The sequence below is a fragment of the Gopherus flavomarginatus genome, chromosome 24 (assembly GCF_025201925.1).
Source record: "Gopherus flavomarginatus isolate rGopFla2 chromosome 24, rGopFla2.mat.asm, whole genome shotgun sequence".
NCBI classification, from domain to species: Eukaryota; Metazoa; Chordata; order Testudines; family Testudinidae; genus Gopherus; species Gopherus flavomarginatus.
Genome location: NC_066640.1, coordinates 13,215,843 through 13,229,402, shown reverse-complemented (window position 1 = coordinate 13,229,402; position 13,560 = coordinate 13,215,843). Strand labels below are relative to the sequence as shown.

Below are 13,560 nucleotides of genomic sequence, written 5' to 3'. Positions count from 1 at the left end.
CCTCACCCCAAACCTGCAGCCTCCTGCTATCCCAGCCCCAGGCTCCCCCTCACCGCCGACCCACAGCCCCCTGCTATCCCAGCCCCGGGCTCCCCCTCACCGCCGACCCACAGCCCCCTGCTATCCCAGCCCCGGGCTCTCCCTCACCCCAAACCTGCAGCCCCCTGCTATCCCAGCCCCAGGCTCCCCCTCACCCCAAACCTGCAGCCCCCTGCTATCCCAGCCCCGGGCTCCCCCTCATTTCTGACCTGCAGCCTCCTGCTATCCCAGCCCTGCTGGTGCCTCTCAGTCCTTGCTGCTTGTTCCAAGCTGAGACCCTCACCTCACTGCCTGATGGAGCTTTCACTAGAGCAAACCCGCTCAGGACACACAGGGGTGTAGGGCCGGGCTGAGTGCCGGGCGTGGGGCGGGCTCCCGGGCCAGAGTGCCGGGCGCGGGGCGGGTCCCCGGGCCAGGCCGGGGCTGAGCGCCGGGCACAGGGCGGGCCCCCGGGCCAGGCCGGGGCTGAGCGCCGGGCGCGGGGCGGGTCCCCGGGCCAGGCCGGGGCTGAGCGCCGGGCGCGGGGCGGGTCCCCGGGCCAGGCCGGGGCTGAGCGCCGGGCGCGGGGCGGGCTCCCGGGCCAGGCCGGGGCTGAGCGCCGGGCGCGGGGCGGGCTCCCGGGCCAGGCCGGGGCTGAGTGCCGGGTGCGGGGCGGGCCCCCGGGCCAGGCCGGGGCTGAGTGCCGGGCGCGGGACGGGCCCCTGGGCCAGGACGGCTGTGACCTGTGACGTCCTTTCTGCACCCGCCAGGACGAAGGAGCCTGCGGCTGGTCATGGAGTATCTGCCCAAAGGCTGCCTGAGGGAGTATCTGCAGAAGAACCAGGAGCGCCTGGACCACAAGCGGCTGCTGCTGTACGCGTGGCAGATATGTAAGGTAGGAAGCCCGGCTGCACCCCCAGGCACCTCCACGCATGCAGCTCCTCTGCTCCGTGCCCCCCATTCACAACAAGGGGGATGGGAAACTGAGGCAGCGATCAGTGATGTAACTCTCCCAAGGTCACCCCGGGAGCCTGTGGCAGAGCTGGGACATAAGCCCAGGTCGACCACAGCCCAGCCCCAGCGCCTTACGGCCGTCCTTCCTTCCCCAAGCCCAGGTAGGTGCACGGAGCAGAGCCGGCTGGCTCTCTGATTCAGAGTACGCAGGGAGCAGGATTCCCAGGGCTGGAGCCTTTCCCCCCTGTGGGATTGGCATGCATTGCCTTGGGCTGGAGGCTTTCAGCATCTCTGTTCCAGGGCATGGAGTACCTAGGATCCCAGCGCTACGTTCACAGAGACTTGGCCAGCAGGAACATCCTGGTGGAGAACGAGACCCACGTGAAGATCGGGGACTTCGGCCTGGCCAAGCTGCTCCCCCAGGACAAGGAGTACTACGTGGTGCGGGAGCCGGGACAGAGCCCTGTGTTCTGGTAGGGGAGGCCCGAGCTGCCAGCACCCCCTGGGCTGTGCTTTGCTGGGGGACGGGCTGCAGCTCCCAGAGCAGCTGAAAGCAAGGACTCCTGGGTTCTTTTCCCAGGTCTGCCACAGACCCCCTGTGTGGCCTTGGCCATGACACTTCCACTTTCAGTGCCTCATTTCTCCCCTCTGTGGAAGGGGGATAAACCTCTTACCGAGCACTGGGGAGATTTTGAGTGCTCAGTACGATCCAACCTTCCTGCCAGAGGGGCCATGTCACACCTCTAACCAGTCCGTGCTAACAACGGTACTTTGCAAACATCAGCTAAACAGTTGCCCTGTGAGAGCAGTATTGTCAACCCCATTCTACAGATGGGGACACTGAGGCACAGGCCTGACGCCACCTTGCAAGTCAGTGAAAGAACTTGGAATAAAACCAGGGGATTCTTGTCCCCTCACCCGATGGTCTATCTACTAGACTCAGCTGCCTCCCCCTATGCTCCCGTACAGCAGAGATGAGGGAGGCCTAGATAGATGGGGAACGGGGGTGGGGGGAATGTTGGAGTTCTCTGATACAGGGCCCACCGCCCAGGGGGGACTTTGAGGTCACAAACGTTGAATTTTAAAATATTCAGCCAGCTGCTCAGCTGGCGTCAAATGGTGCAGCTCCCATTGACGCCAACTGAGCTGGGCTCATTGTCTCCGGCTGGGGACAAACTGCCCCTTTTCTCTGCCCCTCTTGTCTCTGGAGGGGAGAAGCCCTCACCCCACACAACCATCCGGCTTCAAACAAGTACTTTGCTGGGCCCTCTGCTTGCGCAGCCCAGTGCTCACCCACCTACCTCGCTAACCGCCTCCTCCCCGGCCAGGTACGCACCCGAGTCCCTGTCGGATAATGTGTTCTCCCGCGAGTCCGATGTCTGGAGCTTTGGAGTCGTCCTTTACGAGCTCTTCACGTACAGCAACAGAAGCCAAAGCCCCTCCGAGGTGAGACCGCTAGCCGCAGTTTCCCCTATGGGCAGCGTCTCCCGCGGGCACCGCAGGTGCCATGCGTTCAGAGGTTCTCGATCTCTGCTGCCAGGAAAGACCTTTGGCTGAATCAGGCACAACTGTCCCTGGACTCCCATGGGAGCTGCCTCCCCTTACACCAGAGCTGAACTTGGCCTGGTACATCTGAGATTGCCCCAGACGAACTGCTGAACAACCCCATGATCCTCTTAGTCTCCAGTGCTGGATGCCTCAGAAGGTTTAACTCCCCCACCTCAGAGTGCTCCTAATGGGGCAATCCTACCAGGGGAGGGGCTGGGATTCCTTCCTGACCCCAGTCAGCTCATACCCTGAAGCATGAGAGCTGAGAACCCTTGTGACTTAATAAATATCTAAGCCCCTAGAAGCCAACGAAGCTCCTTGCTTCACTAATATCCTGCAGCAGTAAATTGCACAGGTGAGCCCCGATGCTGTCCCACTGCAAAGTGTCCCCCCCGGTCACTTATCTGAGCAAACACTCCACACAAGTGACCCATCCATGGCAGACTAAACTGGCAGCTTCCTCTCCTGAAGGCGGCCGTGGGTTATGTGAAAGTTCAGTTTGTACCTAGTTGACAAAGAGGTAATAAATGACAAATCAATACTTTAATACCTGGTTAACACTTAGAGTCCAACCCTGTCAATAGGTTGCGTACAACCTCTGTGCCACCTTACCTTGCTGTGCACATAACCATCTCCGATGCCTTCCCTTCATGTTTGTAACCTGCTTACAGAACTTTGATTTGGTATTGATTACCCCTTTGTAAATGGAGCTTTGATAGGCTAAAGGGTGACCACAGGGACCATATAGTATGGTGAAAAAATCAGATTTTAAAAAAGCAAATGGCTTTGCAGTCCCCCCTCCTGCCTGCGGAGGGAGACAAAGTCACATCTGACCATGGAGACTATATGGCATGGGGGGAAAACCGGTTTAAAAAGAGATCTCGCAATCCCCACTCCTGCCTGTGGAGGGAGACAAATTTGCATCTGACCATGGAAGAAAGGGGGGAAACTGGTTTAAAAAGAGACCTGGCAATCCCCACTCCTGCCTGCGGAGGGAGACCAATCCACTCCCAGGGTCTCCATTTCCTGCCTTGTTTTCCCTCCCCATCTCGCAGGAATTTCTCCGCATGATGGGACGTGACAAGCCCATGCCGATCATTTGCCACCTGCTGGAGCTGCTGAAGAACGACAGGAGGCTTCCCGCGCCCCCCGGCTGCCCCGCAGAGGTAAGGAGCCCATGCTTCCCCGAGGGTGGGGAGGGGGCTCTGCTGCGCGCGTCCCTCTCCCTTTTCATGTTCACGGCTCCACACTCCTTTCTCCTCCCAGGTGCACGGCCTGATGCTGAGTTGCTGGGCCTTCAGCCAGAGCAAGAGGCCCAAATTCAGCGAGCTGGGGCCGAAGCTCGAGGCGCTGCGCGACAGCCGGAGCAAGGTCCGAGGATAGCAGGCCCTCTCCCGTCTGGACTCGTCACCACACCTCGCCCCTGCCACGCATGCCGCCCCCCTGCCCACGGGCCAGGGGCACTGCTGACTGCGGGGTCATGAGCTGCGCAGGGTCCCACTCGCGGCCCATGCTGTGAAACTGCAGGGACTGAACTCAGGGCAGGGCCCTCGCCCCCAGAGAAGAGGATGGCGGGACACACAGGGGGCTTGACGATGGCTCTGGCAGACCCATGACCCAGCCTCTAGCAAGGCTCCAGGGATAAGCCAGATGCATGCTCGAGGCAAAGCAGCAAAGGGTCCCGGGTTCGCTGCAGAGGGCTTCCAGCCCACGGAGCCACTCTGATCCCTCCAAGGCTCCTGCAGAGACACCTTCCTCCTCCCCAGCTTGGCGGGCTGCGGGACCGGGACCGCCAGCCCCAGAGCCACCAGGCGCCCTCCCACAGGGCTGCGTCACTGGCCCAGCCCGGTGGCTAACGGGTTTGACTCAGCCGCACTGGTGCTGTCCGGAATCGTTGCTTCCCCAGCTTAGGACTTGGCTCCCGAGGATCCTCTTGGGCAGGGCGCAGGCCGAGGCACGTTCCCTGCTATTTGCCCATGTGGGTGACTGGGGAGACTGAGTCAGCCGCCCGTTGCTGAGGCATGCGATGGGCCACAGAGTCAATCAGCCCATCCAGTCTGACCCTCCTGTATAAAACGGGCTGGAGAACTTCATCCCGTGCCCCCTGTCCTGTGCCTGGAAGACCTCCCAGAGAGCCCACACACACACACACGCCGCCCTAGAGTGGGCTGGCCCTCGCTGCCCTGCATGCTTCGCTCATGTGATACAACACGGTTCTTGAACACAAATCAGAACCATTCGCTGGGAATTGCACCTGGATTGTACTCCCCCGATGCTACCAGCTAGAACCAATCTGTATTACCCAGAGAGCTGCTGCGCCTTTCTGACAGTCCCTGGCCGCCTCTTAGCCAACGCGCAGGCTCGAGCTGAACCTTTAAGATACCTGCGGGGGGCTTTTCACACCCCAGCTTTTCTTGGAGGGGGGAAAGGACTGGAAATATCAGCGACCTCCACCCACTCAGAGCATCACCGGTTAAAGAGAGACACAGAAGAGCAGCACCATTATGAGTTATTTAATTATTCAGAGAAAACTGCAAGGTCTGAATTCAAGGATTCTTGTAGGGTGAAGCAAACAGTTTTGGTCTTTGAAGCAGAGAGGTGGTTGGGGAATTCCCCTCCTGCACCCCCAAAAAGAAAGTTTAAATGAAAATGAAAAACTTTTGTTATAGGCAGTGAAAGTTTCCTGGGAAAATGTCCAGGCTTTCATTTAAAAACCATCAACATGTGTTTGTTTTGAAATGCCGAAAACCCGTCGTATGTAGTGTCCAAAAACTGAAACGTGTTTGGCTCTTCAGCAAAAGTAGGAATGGTTTTGTCACATGAAACCTCTTCCCAGAAAATTTCATTTACCCAAAACCCAGCTGTTTGACAACATAGCAGGCGCTTTACCCCAGGGACACCTGCTGCTTTGCAAAGAGTTAATATATACGACTTACCAAACAGGGTGTTCTGGTGCATTCGAGATGAACTAGGTTGCTTGTTAAAATAACATTCTAGCATAGCTCGGGTGGGCAGGATTCGTGGTTTAATCAGTACATGTTGGGAACCATCGATTTCTCTGCACGCACACAAACCAAGGCAGCATTATTGCCAGCGCTAAGAATCAACATTTACAGAGGGCCAAAGGAAGAAAAAGGCTGCTTGGCGATAACAGTTTGAATTAAGGAGTTACTTTTGTATGTTTCTACCTGGGACACTGACAATTTATGATTTAACAGTTATAAAGCTTTAACTTTTTGAACCTTGAAGGCGACTGTCATTACATCATTATTGTCTGAGTCCCCCCACTCATCATTTCTTGCAACTATGCAAAGTGAAATAGACTAAACATCGGAAAAAAAATGCCTACCAATGAACATTGCTCTGATCTGTCGCAATTACACGGAAATCAGAATTGAATTCTGCTGCGGCCAGAGCGCTTTCGTCATGAGAAACACATACAAGTCAACCTGGCCTTTGGCAGGCGTTAAAGGGACTTGGCAAATTACTCCCTCACCTTCAACAAGCCAATCAGCCCCCTCTCCCCTCACCCCCTGCCCGAAGTTACAAGGTGGTTTTAAAAAAATAATTAATGTTGGCATCTGTTTGTTTGTCTCTGATTCCTGAGCCTTTGAGAGTCCCAGTTCCAAGCTTTCATCGGCACTCAGGCAGGTGAGAAACACCCTTGGAAACACCCTTGGACAGCTGGCTCCTAACAGAAGGGCATTATCTCCTCTCTGGGCCAATGTTGCGTGCCACACACTGGGGCAGGAAGGCAGCTCCGGGGTTCTCCTGGGGGCCTAGTGTAGCTGCCAGGCCAAGGTGTCTGGTGCCCTCGGGGGAGCCAGGGCCTTCAGCCACCTCGGGGCCAGCAGCGAGTCGGTCACTGTTCAGCCACCCAAGCTGTTTAGCTGAGAGAGGAAGTGGGTCTGTGGGTGGCAGAGGGATCAGAGTCCGGCTGCCCCACGTGCGACTTCTCTGCTCAGGCCAGAGGACAGCGGGAAAACTGACCAGGATTAGTACATCACCACCTTTACATGCCCCCGGAGCAGGACAGCAGGGACACAAACACCCCCGCCCCCACAGCTGGAGATGGAGGAGGAGGGGTGCACTCATCAAGCTAAGGCACCAGGGATCACTAACGAACCTTCCCCTCCCCAGGGGCAGCCAAGCTGTTTACAAATCAATTTGGCGGCTGCTCTGTGGTTACTGGGATTACGTGGAGGTTCTGCTGCCCCGCAGCCAAGTGTGTTGGGGCGAGACTCTCTGTAGACTTGCCCCAACTACCAAGGCCCAGTGTGGCTCACTAGGGATGGAGCTCGGCTCCCTGCAGCCGCTGGCCCCCTGAGTGTGGAGGGTTCTGGCCCTCAGCACTCGAGCCTGGCACCCAGAGCACCCCGAGGCCATTGTCCCACACGGTTCTTTCTGCCCGAGCTGCTGACTGGAGCCTTTGCCCTTTCAGCAGGGCGGGGGTTGTCATAAATGAGCTTTTTCCATGGAAAAGGGCTGGTGTTGATCAAGTTTTCCCACCAGGCCTTTTCAGCCCCCACCAGACCATGTCGCTCCATCTCATTCCAAGGGCCTGGCAGCATTGGAGGGTTCAACCTCCCCAAAAGCTTTCAAAACTCCACGTTTGGGGCTTTCACCACCCTCTGTCCTCCCTCGGCCCTACTTAGCTGTGAGGCCAGCGGAGCAAATGGGGGTTAGGATACGTGTGCATGGGGGGGGTCCCCTGGCTCTCACCCCCTTTGCTCTCCTCTGCGACTCTGAACAACGTCCTCCCCTTTGAAAAGCTGGGCCGGAGGAGCTACTCCGGGGGCCTGTTACCAACCCAGGCCAGCGCAAACCAGGGCACAGGAAGGATCTAGGGACCAAATCTGGCTCCCACAACACCCCTCCCCTGGGCTGCAGTGGGAGCTTGGGAGACACCCTCCGTGCCCCCAGCCCCGTAGCCTCTTAAAGGCTGTAATGATGGGTCACGGGCTGGCCTGTGGGGCTGTCCCCTCCTTGCCCCAGGGAGCGCATGGCCCACAGCAGCAGGGTTCACGTCAGGGCTGCCGAAGCCGCAATAGGAACCAGAACCCACTTACTGCCGGCTTTGCCTGGCTCCTGCCCGGTGCGCCAGGAGTAGAACTTCCCCCAGGATCCCCCGCACGAGGTGATGATGGTCCGAATGAATTCCCTGCTGCACAGCTTCACCAGGGAGACGTGCTGCACCTCGGCACCTTCGCGGCATGCCATCACCAGGATGAGCAGGGCCAGGCAGTGCCTGGTTTCCCGGATGGTGTGGGGGGTCAGACAAACTGCCCAGGGGACGAAGCACAGATCTCGGGGGGTGAGTGAGTGAGTTTACCAGAGAGCCAGCTGGGGGGACGCGTTTGTTCTTCCCAGCCCCAGGGTGCTGCGTTCTCCCCACCCTCCTGATGGACTCCTTGCCGGCTGCACGCCACTATCTTATACCCGCCGCTCTCTCCCCCCACGTCCCTAAGCCCCCCCGAAGGCTCAGAGAGAGACAGCCTTGGCCAGGGCTCGAGCACGCTGCCATCTCTCAAGGCAGCCAAGCGGAGATCCTGGGCTCAGACGGGGCAATGGGAACAAGGCCAGGTGCACTTTGCTGCCTGCTCCCAAGTCCCTTGGAGTCCAGGGAAAGCTTTGGAAAGGTCCTTTGAGCGGGTAAAACATTCCTTCCGTCATCCACAGCTTCCCTCTCCCCTCTGGCCTGTTTGAGGCTATGGCCGGTTTTCAGGAGGCTGAATGGACAGAGACCGAAGCTGCTGCTCAGTCACGCCAGAGGGGATTTTCCTTCCTTCACGTGCCACTCCATGTGCCTGAGAACGGGGTGCACGGGGGGTGGGGGGCAGAATATCGCACCAGGGGTGAGCTAGCTCTAGCACTGGGGTGGCCAAATGCGGCGCCGTGGGGCTGTTCAGCGTTTTGGCTGGGGCCCAGTCTAGATTCATCGCCTCCAAGGCCAGAAGGCACTACTGTGCTCCTTGAGGCTGACCTGGGTCGCACAGTCCAGGGGGCTGCCCCCAAATCATTCCTCGAGCCAATTGGGTAGAAAACAGCTGGGCTTGAGTTTAAAATAGCCAGCAATGGAGAATCCACCACCCTCCCCCCTCGCTCTTGGCTTAGAAATTGCAGAGGTTTTTTTCTGACTTGCAGGGATTTCCACACACACACAAATGAGCAGAAATCCAGTGATGACATATCACATCTTCACCGCCCTCCAAGATTTCAAAGCACTGCAGGGACTATTGAGAGAGAGAGAGTGTGTGAGTGTGTGACCCCTCCCGCCGGCAGGCAATCTGAGGCAGAGAGGTGAAATCTGAGGCTGGGTGAAAGACAGAAATGGAACCCAGGACTCCTGATCCAGCAAGCACCTCTGCCGACACACGGGATTCCAGGACAGGCTGTTTCCTCCGAGCAGGGCCAGGATTTAGTGCCCTGGCCTTGTGTGTCATGCTGTGTCCTTTCCCTGGGCTGCAGTGCTTGTTCTGTACTCCGCGAGCTGGCACTGGAAGGACCTGCCCCGTGATGGACTCCAGCGGCCCGGGGTGGGTCCCTGCTGCCAGAATGCAGTTTGGGATCGTCCCATCCAGCTCCCCAGGGCAGGCTCAGACGGCCAAGCTGCTGCTTTACCTTAGGGATGAAGCAGGCGCCTTGGGTGACCCTGAACGGCCTCCTGCTGGCCAGGGGAAGCTGCAGGGCCAGCAGGCTGATAGCTAATGGCTGCTTGACAGCACCCCGGGAGCAGGAGTGAAGCCAGCAGAAACACTGTGGCCCTGCAGCCAGACCTTCCCATCCTACTCCTCAGCACCTGCTCCCAAGGCTGCAGCAGCCTCTGGGGGTGCTGCCCACCGTCCCCTGGCTGCCAGACTCTGCCCCTCTCTGGATGGGTAAATGCCCCAGCCCCCGCATGGTTGTTCTTTTGGCTTTGCTCCACACGTTGTCTTCCAGGCAATTACCAGTTAGGAGCCAGGGAAGCTGTGAAGGGATGTGGGGCAAAACCCACCATTCCCTTGGCTCCGAGACCCAGGAAAACTCTCCCCATCCTGGCAGAGTTGGCAAGCTCTGACTGAGCGGAGAGCTGCCTCTGGGGCAGGATCAGGCTCGCAGAGGTGCTGTCCAGAAAGTCCCTGCCTCACAGAGCTCATAACCTACTAGGCAAAGGGCAGGAGGGGAAACTGAGGCACAAAGGGATGTGACTGGCCTAACTACTCAGGAGAGCAGTGGCAGAGCTGGGCCTGAAACCCAGTGTGATGGAGTAGGGGCTGTCTGCATGGGGGATGGGAGAGCTGGGGATGTCTTTAGGTGAGGGACAGGATCTAAGCCTGTAACCTGAGCCAGGTAGGAGGGAGGGGGTTAGCACCTTGGCCTGGGAAGCTGGACAAAGGAATCAGCCGGCTGGAGGAGGGGCAGTTCAGTTTCGGTTTGGGGCTGGATGAGGGGAATTCGAGGGATCCTATGCTGGACCCAGGCACCCTGAAACTCCAGAAGGACTCGATTGAGGGGTCCTGACTGAGCCTGCAAACTCTGCTGTAACCTGCGTTCCTGTTGTCCAATAAACCTTCTGTTTTACTGGCAGGCTGAGAGTCACTGTGGGTCCGAGGAAGAGGGGTGCAGGACTGGACCCCCCCACACACTCCGTGACACCCAGATCGCCAAAGTCCAAGCTCAGCCCACTAGCCCACATCCCAGCTCAACAATCACCATGTACTTTCCTAAGTCACTGTCCCCATCGGCTTGATGAAGAAATCGAGGCACTGGGCTTTGTGCCCAAGGTACCACTGAGTCAGGGGCAGAGACAGGAAGAGAACCCAGGCATCCTAGCGGCCAATCCAGCACTTCAACCAGTGGCTCCCAGCTGCATCCTACTGTCACACAAGCCAGTTCGCCTGAGCAGCCTCCCCCCTCTGAGCGTCACAGACCTTGGCTGGCTTACTACACCCACAACCAGCAGATTTGTCATTCCTTTGTGTAGTCACTTGCCATAATCATAACTTTTATTGCTGCTCTACCAGGGATGGGATTTATGAGCCAAGCCTTAATGCACACAGGCGTTTTCACGAGCACACTGTCACGGAGTCCCCGGGCGATGCTCTGGAACTGCTCCCCACCAAGCCAGTCAGGACTTTGGGGAGCCGCCTCTCCCTTGGAGCAGACTTGTTCAGGGTAAGCAGCTCACACGGCTTCACCTCCTGAGTCTCTCCTTGGAGCATTCAGCATCCTCTGCCCCTCTGTGCACTTCCCACAGCGAGCCCGCCCCAGTGGGGTCCTGGGGAAGCCACAGGGTCCTGCACCCCCACTTTGCAGTCAGACGTGACTCTCAGCCAGCCAGTAACACAGAGGTTTATTCGATGACAGGAACAGGGTCTAAAACAGAGCTTGTAGGTACAGCAAACCGGACCCCTCGGCCGGGTCCATTCTGGGGGGCAGTGAACCAGACCCCCACGTCTGCACTTCACTCCTCTTCCCCAGCCAGCTCCAGACTAACAACCCCCCCCAGCCCCTCCTCTCTGCTCAGCCCCATTCCCGGGCCAGGAGGTCACCTGATCTCTTTGTCTCCAACACCTTCAGCTGACACCTTTGCAGAGGGGGGGCCCAGGCCATCAGTTGCTAGGAGACAGAGTGCCAGGCATTTAGGTGCACTGGCCCTTTGCTCTGCCAGATACTTAAGAACTGCCATGGGGACACTGAGGCACCAAGACCGTATTCAGAGAAAACATTAAGGACATTCCTAGTTCATCACACACACATGCCCGGCTTTGCCCAGCCAACCCAGGTCACTGCCCTGGGTGCAGAGAATCCAGTGCAAGCTGAACTGGTCTGGTGTGGGCTGGGCAGAGATGCCACCTGCAGTGTGACAGCGCTGAGCGAAGGGCGCCCGGTTTCCCAGCCGGCTCTGCTGAGGCCGAGGCGGATGACGGGAGGTTAGCGCCTGGGCCCGGGCCCAGCCATGGGGCTTCAGTGACAGGAAGAGCCAGTCACTTGACCAGCCCAACCAGTGACAGCGCCAATGTCGGCCGCCATCTTGCAGGCCAGCCTCCGCCCCAGGACGGGTGCAGCGCTGCCCCGGGCCCATTCAGCCCTGCGCAGCTGGGAGAGATGGACGATCCCATCCTCCCTCCTCGAGGTTGGCCCATTGCCATCTCAGGAACCATCCCTGGCCTGGGCTAGGCACAACTCTCAGCCCCCTGGCTGGGGAGCATCTGGTGATCCAAATCTCTCTGTGTGCCTCTCGGGTGACGACAGGAGCCCCATGCAGGTTTCCCCACTCCTAGAGGCCAATCGCCCAGTGCTTCCCCCCGCACTTTAATTAAGCTGTGATGTAACCCCCTTCCCCGCAGGCAGAACTGAATGCTCCACAAACTGTAACCTGGCCAGCCTCCACAGCCACAGCTCAGTCAGGGACCCAGGCATCCTGATGAGGCTAAAATCCCTCCAGCTGATGGGCATAAGGGCCAGATTCTGAACTCAGAGCTGCACCAATTCACACCCGCCAAGGATCCGGCCCTAATTGCTGCCAGGTGGCCCGCAGGCATCCTGGTCATCCCTTCATTACCAATCTGTCAAGATCTTTTAGGTGGGGAATCATTAAATGGGCGAGAATCCCCTCCAGTGATAATGTTGTGAACAGGGCGTGGGCGCCGTGGCCTAGTGATCAGAGCAAGAGGGAAAGACCAGGAACAGAGCCAAGCACCAGGCACGGCGGCAGGGCTGGGAACGCGGCAGGCACAGCAGCCAGGGCGGAGCTGTGGGTAGGTGAGTGCTGCCCCTAGGCATAGCAGTGGGTCTCAGGAGGCATCCCAGAGGCGGGGGGCTGGCTGAACAGGCTAGTCAGCTGCCAGACCCAGGCCTTGATTCTTGATATACAGTGACAAGCATCACTGCCCCCGCCCCCCCCAGCATGCACCCCGCAATGAGAGTTGCCAACTTTCTATTTGCAGAAAACCCAACACCCTTGCCCCCGAAGACCCGGCACTTCAGCGATGGGTCCCAGGGCAGAAGGACGACCTGCCGCAGTCTTCAGGGCACTTCAGCGGCGAGTCCCAGAGCAAAAGGACCCCCCTACCTCTGAATTGCCGCCAAAGACCTGGCACTGTGGCGGGGGGGGTCCTTCTGCCCCGGGACTTGCTGCCGAAGTGCCACAGAAGATGCTCCGGGGGCCCGGGGCAACTTGCCTCACTTGCCCCCCGGGTGGCCCTGCGCAGCACAGGCAGCTCCAGCCCAGGACACGGCCAATTGCAATAGCTTTCTCCAACTGCTGGTGAGGAAATACTGATTGCCCAGCCACAACCCTGGCTGTGACACCAGCGCGAGCTGACAGACTTGACCGCAGCAGGAGGGAGCCGGACGCCCATGACTAAATGCTTTGCTGACATGAGGCCACACAGCTACGCCTCAGAGCTAGGGGATGAGATGTTGGGATAAGCTAATTTTGGCAATTAATTAGTCTTTGACTATTAGCGGTAAATACGCCCAGTGGTCTGTGATGGGATGTTAGAGGGGATGGGATCTGAGTTACTGCAGAGAATTCTTTCCTGGGTGCTGGCTGGTGAGTCTTGCCCACAGGCTCAGGGTTTAACCGATCGCCATATTTGGGGTGGGGAAGGAATTTTCCTCCACGGCAGATTGGCAGAAGCCCTGGAGGTTTTTCACCGTCCTCTGCAAGCCTGGGGCACAGTTCACTCGCTGGAAGATTTTCTGCACCTTGAAGTCTTTAAACCACGATTTGAGGACTTCAATGGCTCAGACACAGGTTTGTTGTGGGAGTGGGTGGGTGAGATTCTGTGGCCTGCATTGTGCAGGAGGTCAGACATAATTATCATAATGGTCCCTTCTGACCTTAAAGTCTATGATTCTGTGAAACCCCCGCCCCCACCCTCGTCAGGGAGGGTCAGGCCTTTGCACGCCCAGGTTTGTGAGCGGATGGCTTTGCCCCCCACGTCTGGGTTGCAGAGTCCTGAGCAATTCCACAAATGCCAACTGGGGTGGGGTGGCAAGAACATTCCGCCCCAAGCGGGGAGGGGAGATGAGCTCTTGCCAGAACATGTGCTG

At 58.3% G+C, this 13,560-nt stretch overlaps 1 protein-coding gene across 1 annotated transcript in view; it reads left to right on the top strand.

Annotated features, from left to right (window-relative positions):
• The window catches only part of JAK3 (Janus kinase 3), a 29,166-nt gene extending 23,398 nt beyond the window's left edge, over positions 1 to 5,768 (top strand). Inside the window, exons 20-24 of the mRNA XM_050934318.1 lie at positions 789 to 913; positions 1,273 to 1,445; positions 2,301 to 2,418; positions 3,576 to 3,686; positions 3,787 to 5,768. Coding sequence (XP_050790275.1) covers positions 789 to 913; positions 1,273 to 1,445; positions 2,301 to 2,418; positions 3,576 to 3,686; positions 3,787 to 3,903 — 644 coding nt within the window. The 3' untranslated portion in view covers positions 3,904 to 5,768. The remainder of the gene's footprint in view (positions 1 to 788; positions 914 to 1,272; positions 1,446 to 2,300; positions 2,419 to 3,575; positions 3,687 to 3,786) is intronic.
• Positions 5,769 to 13,560: the final 7,792 nt, after the last annotated feature.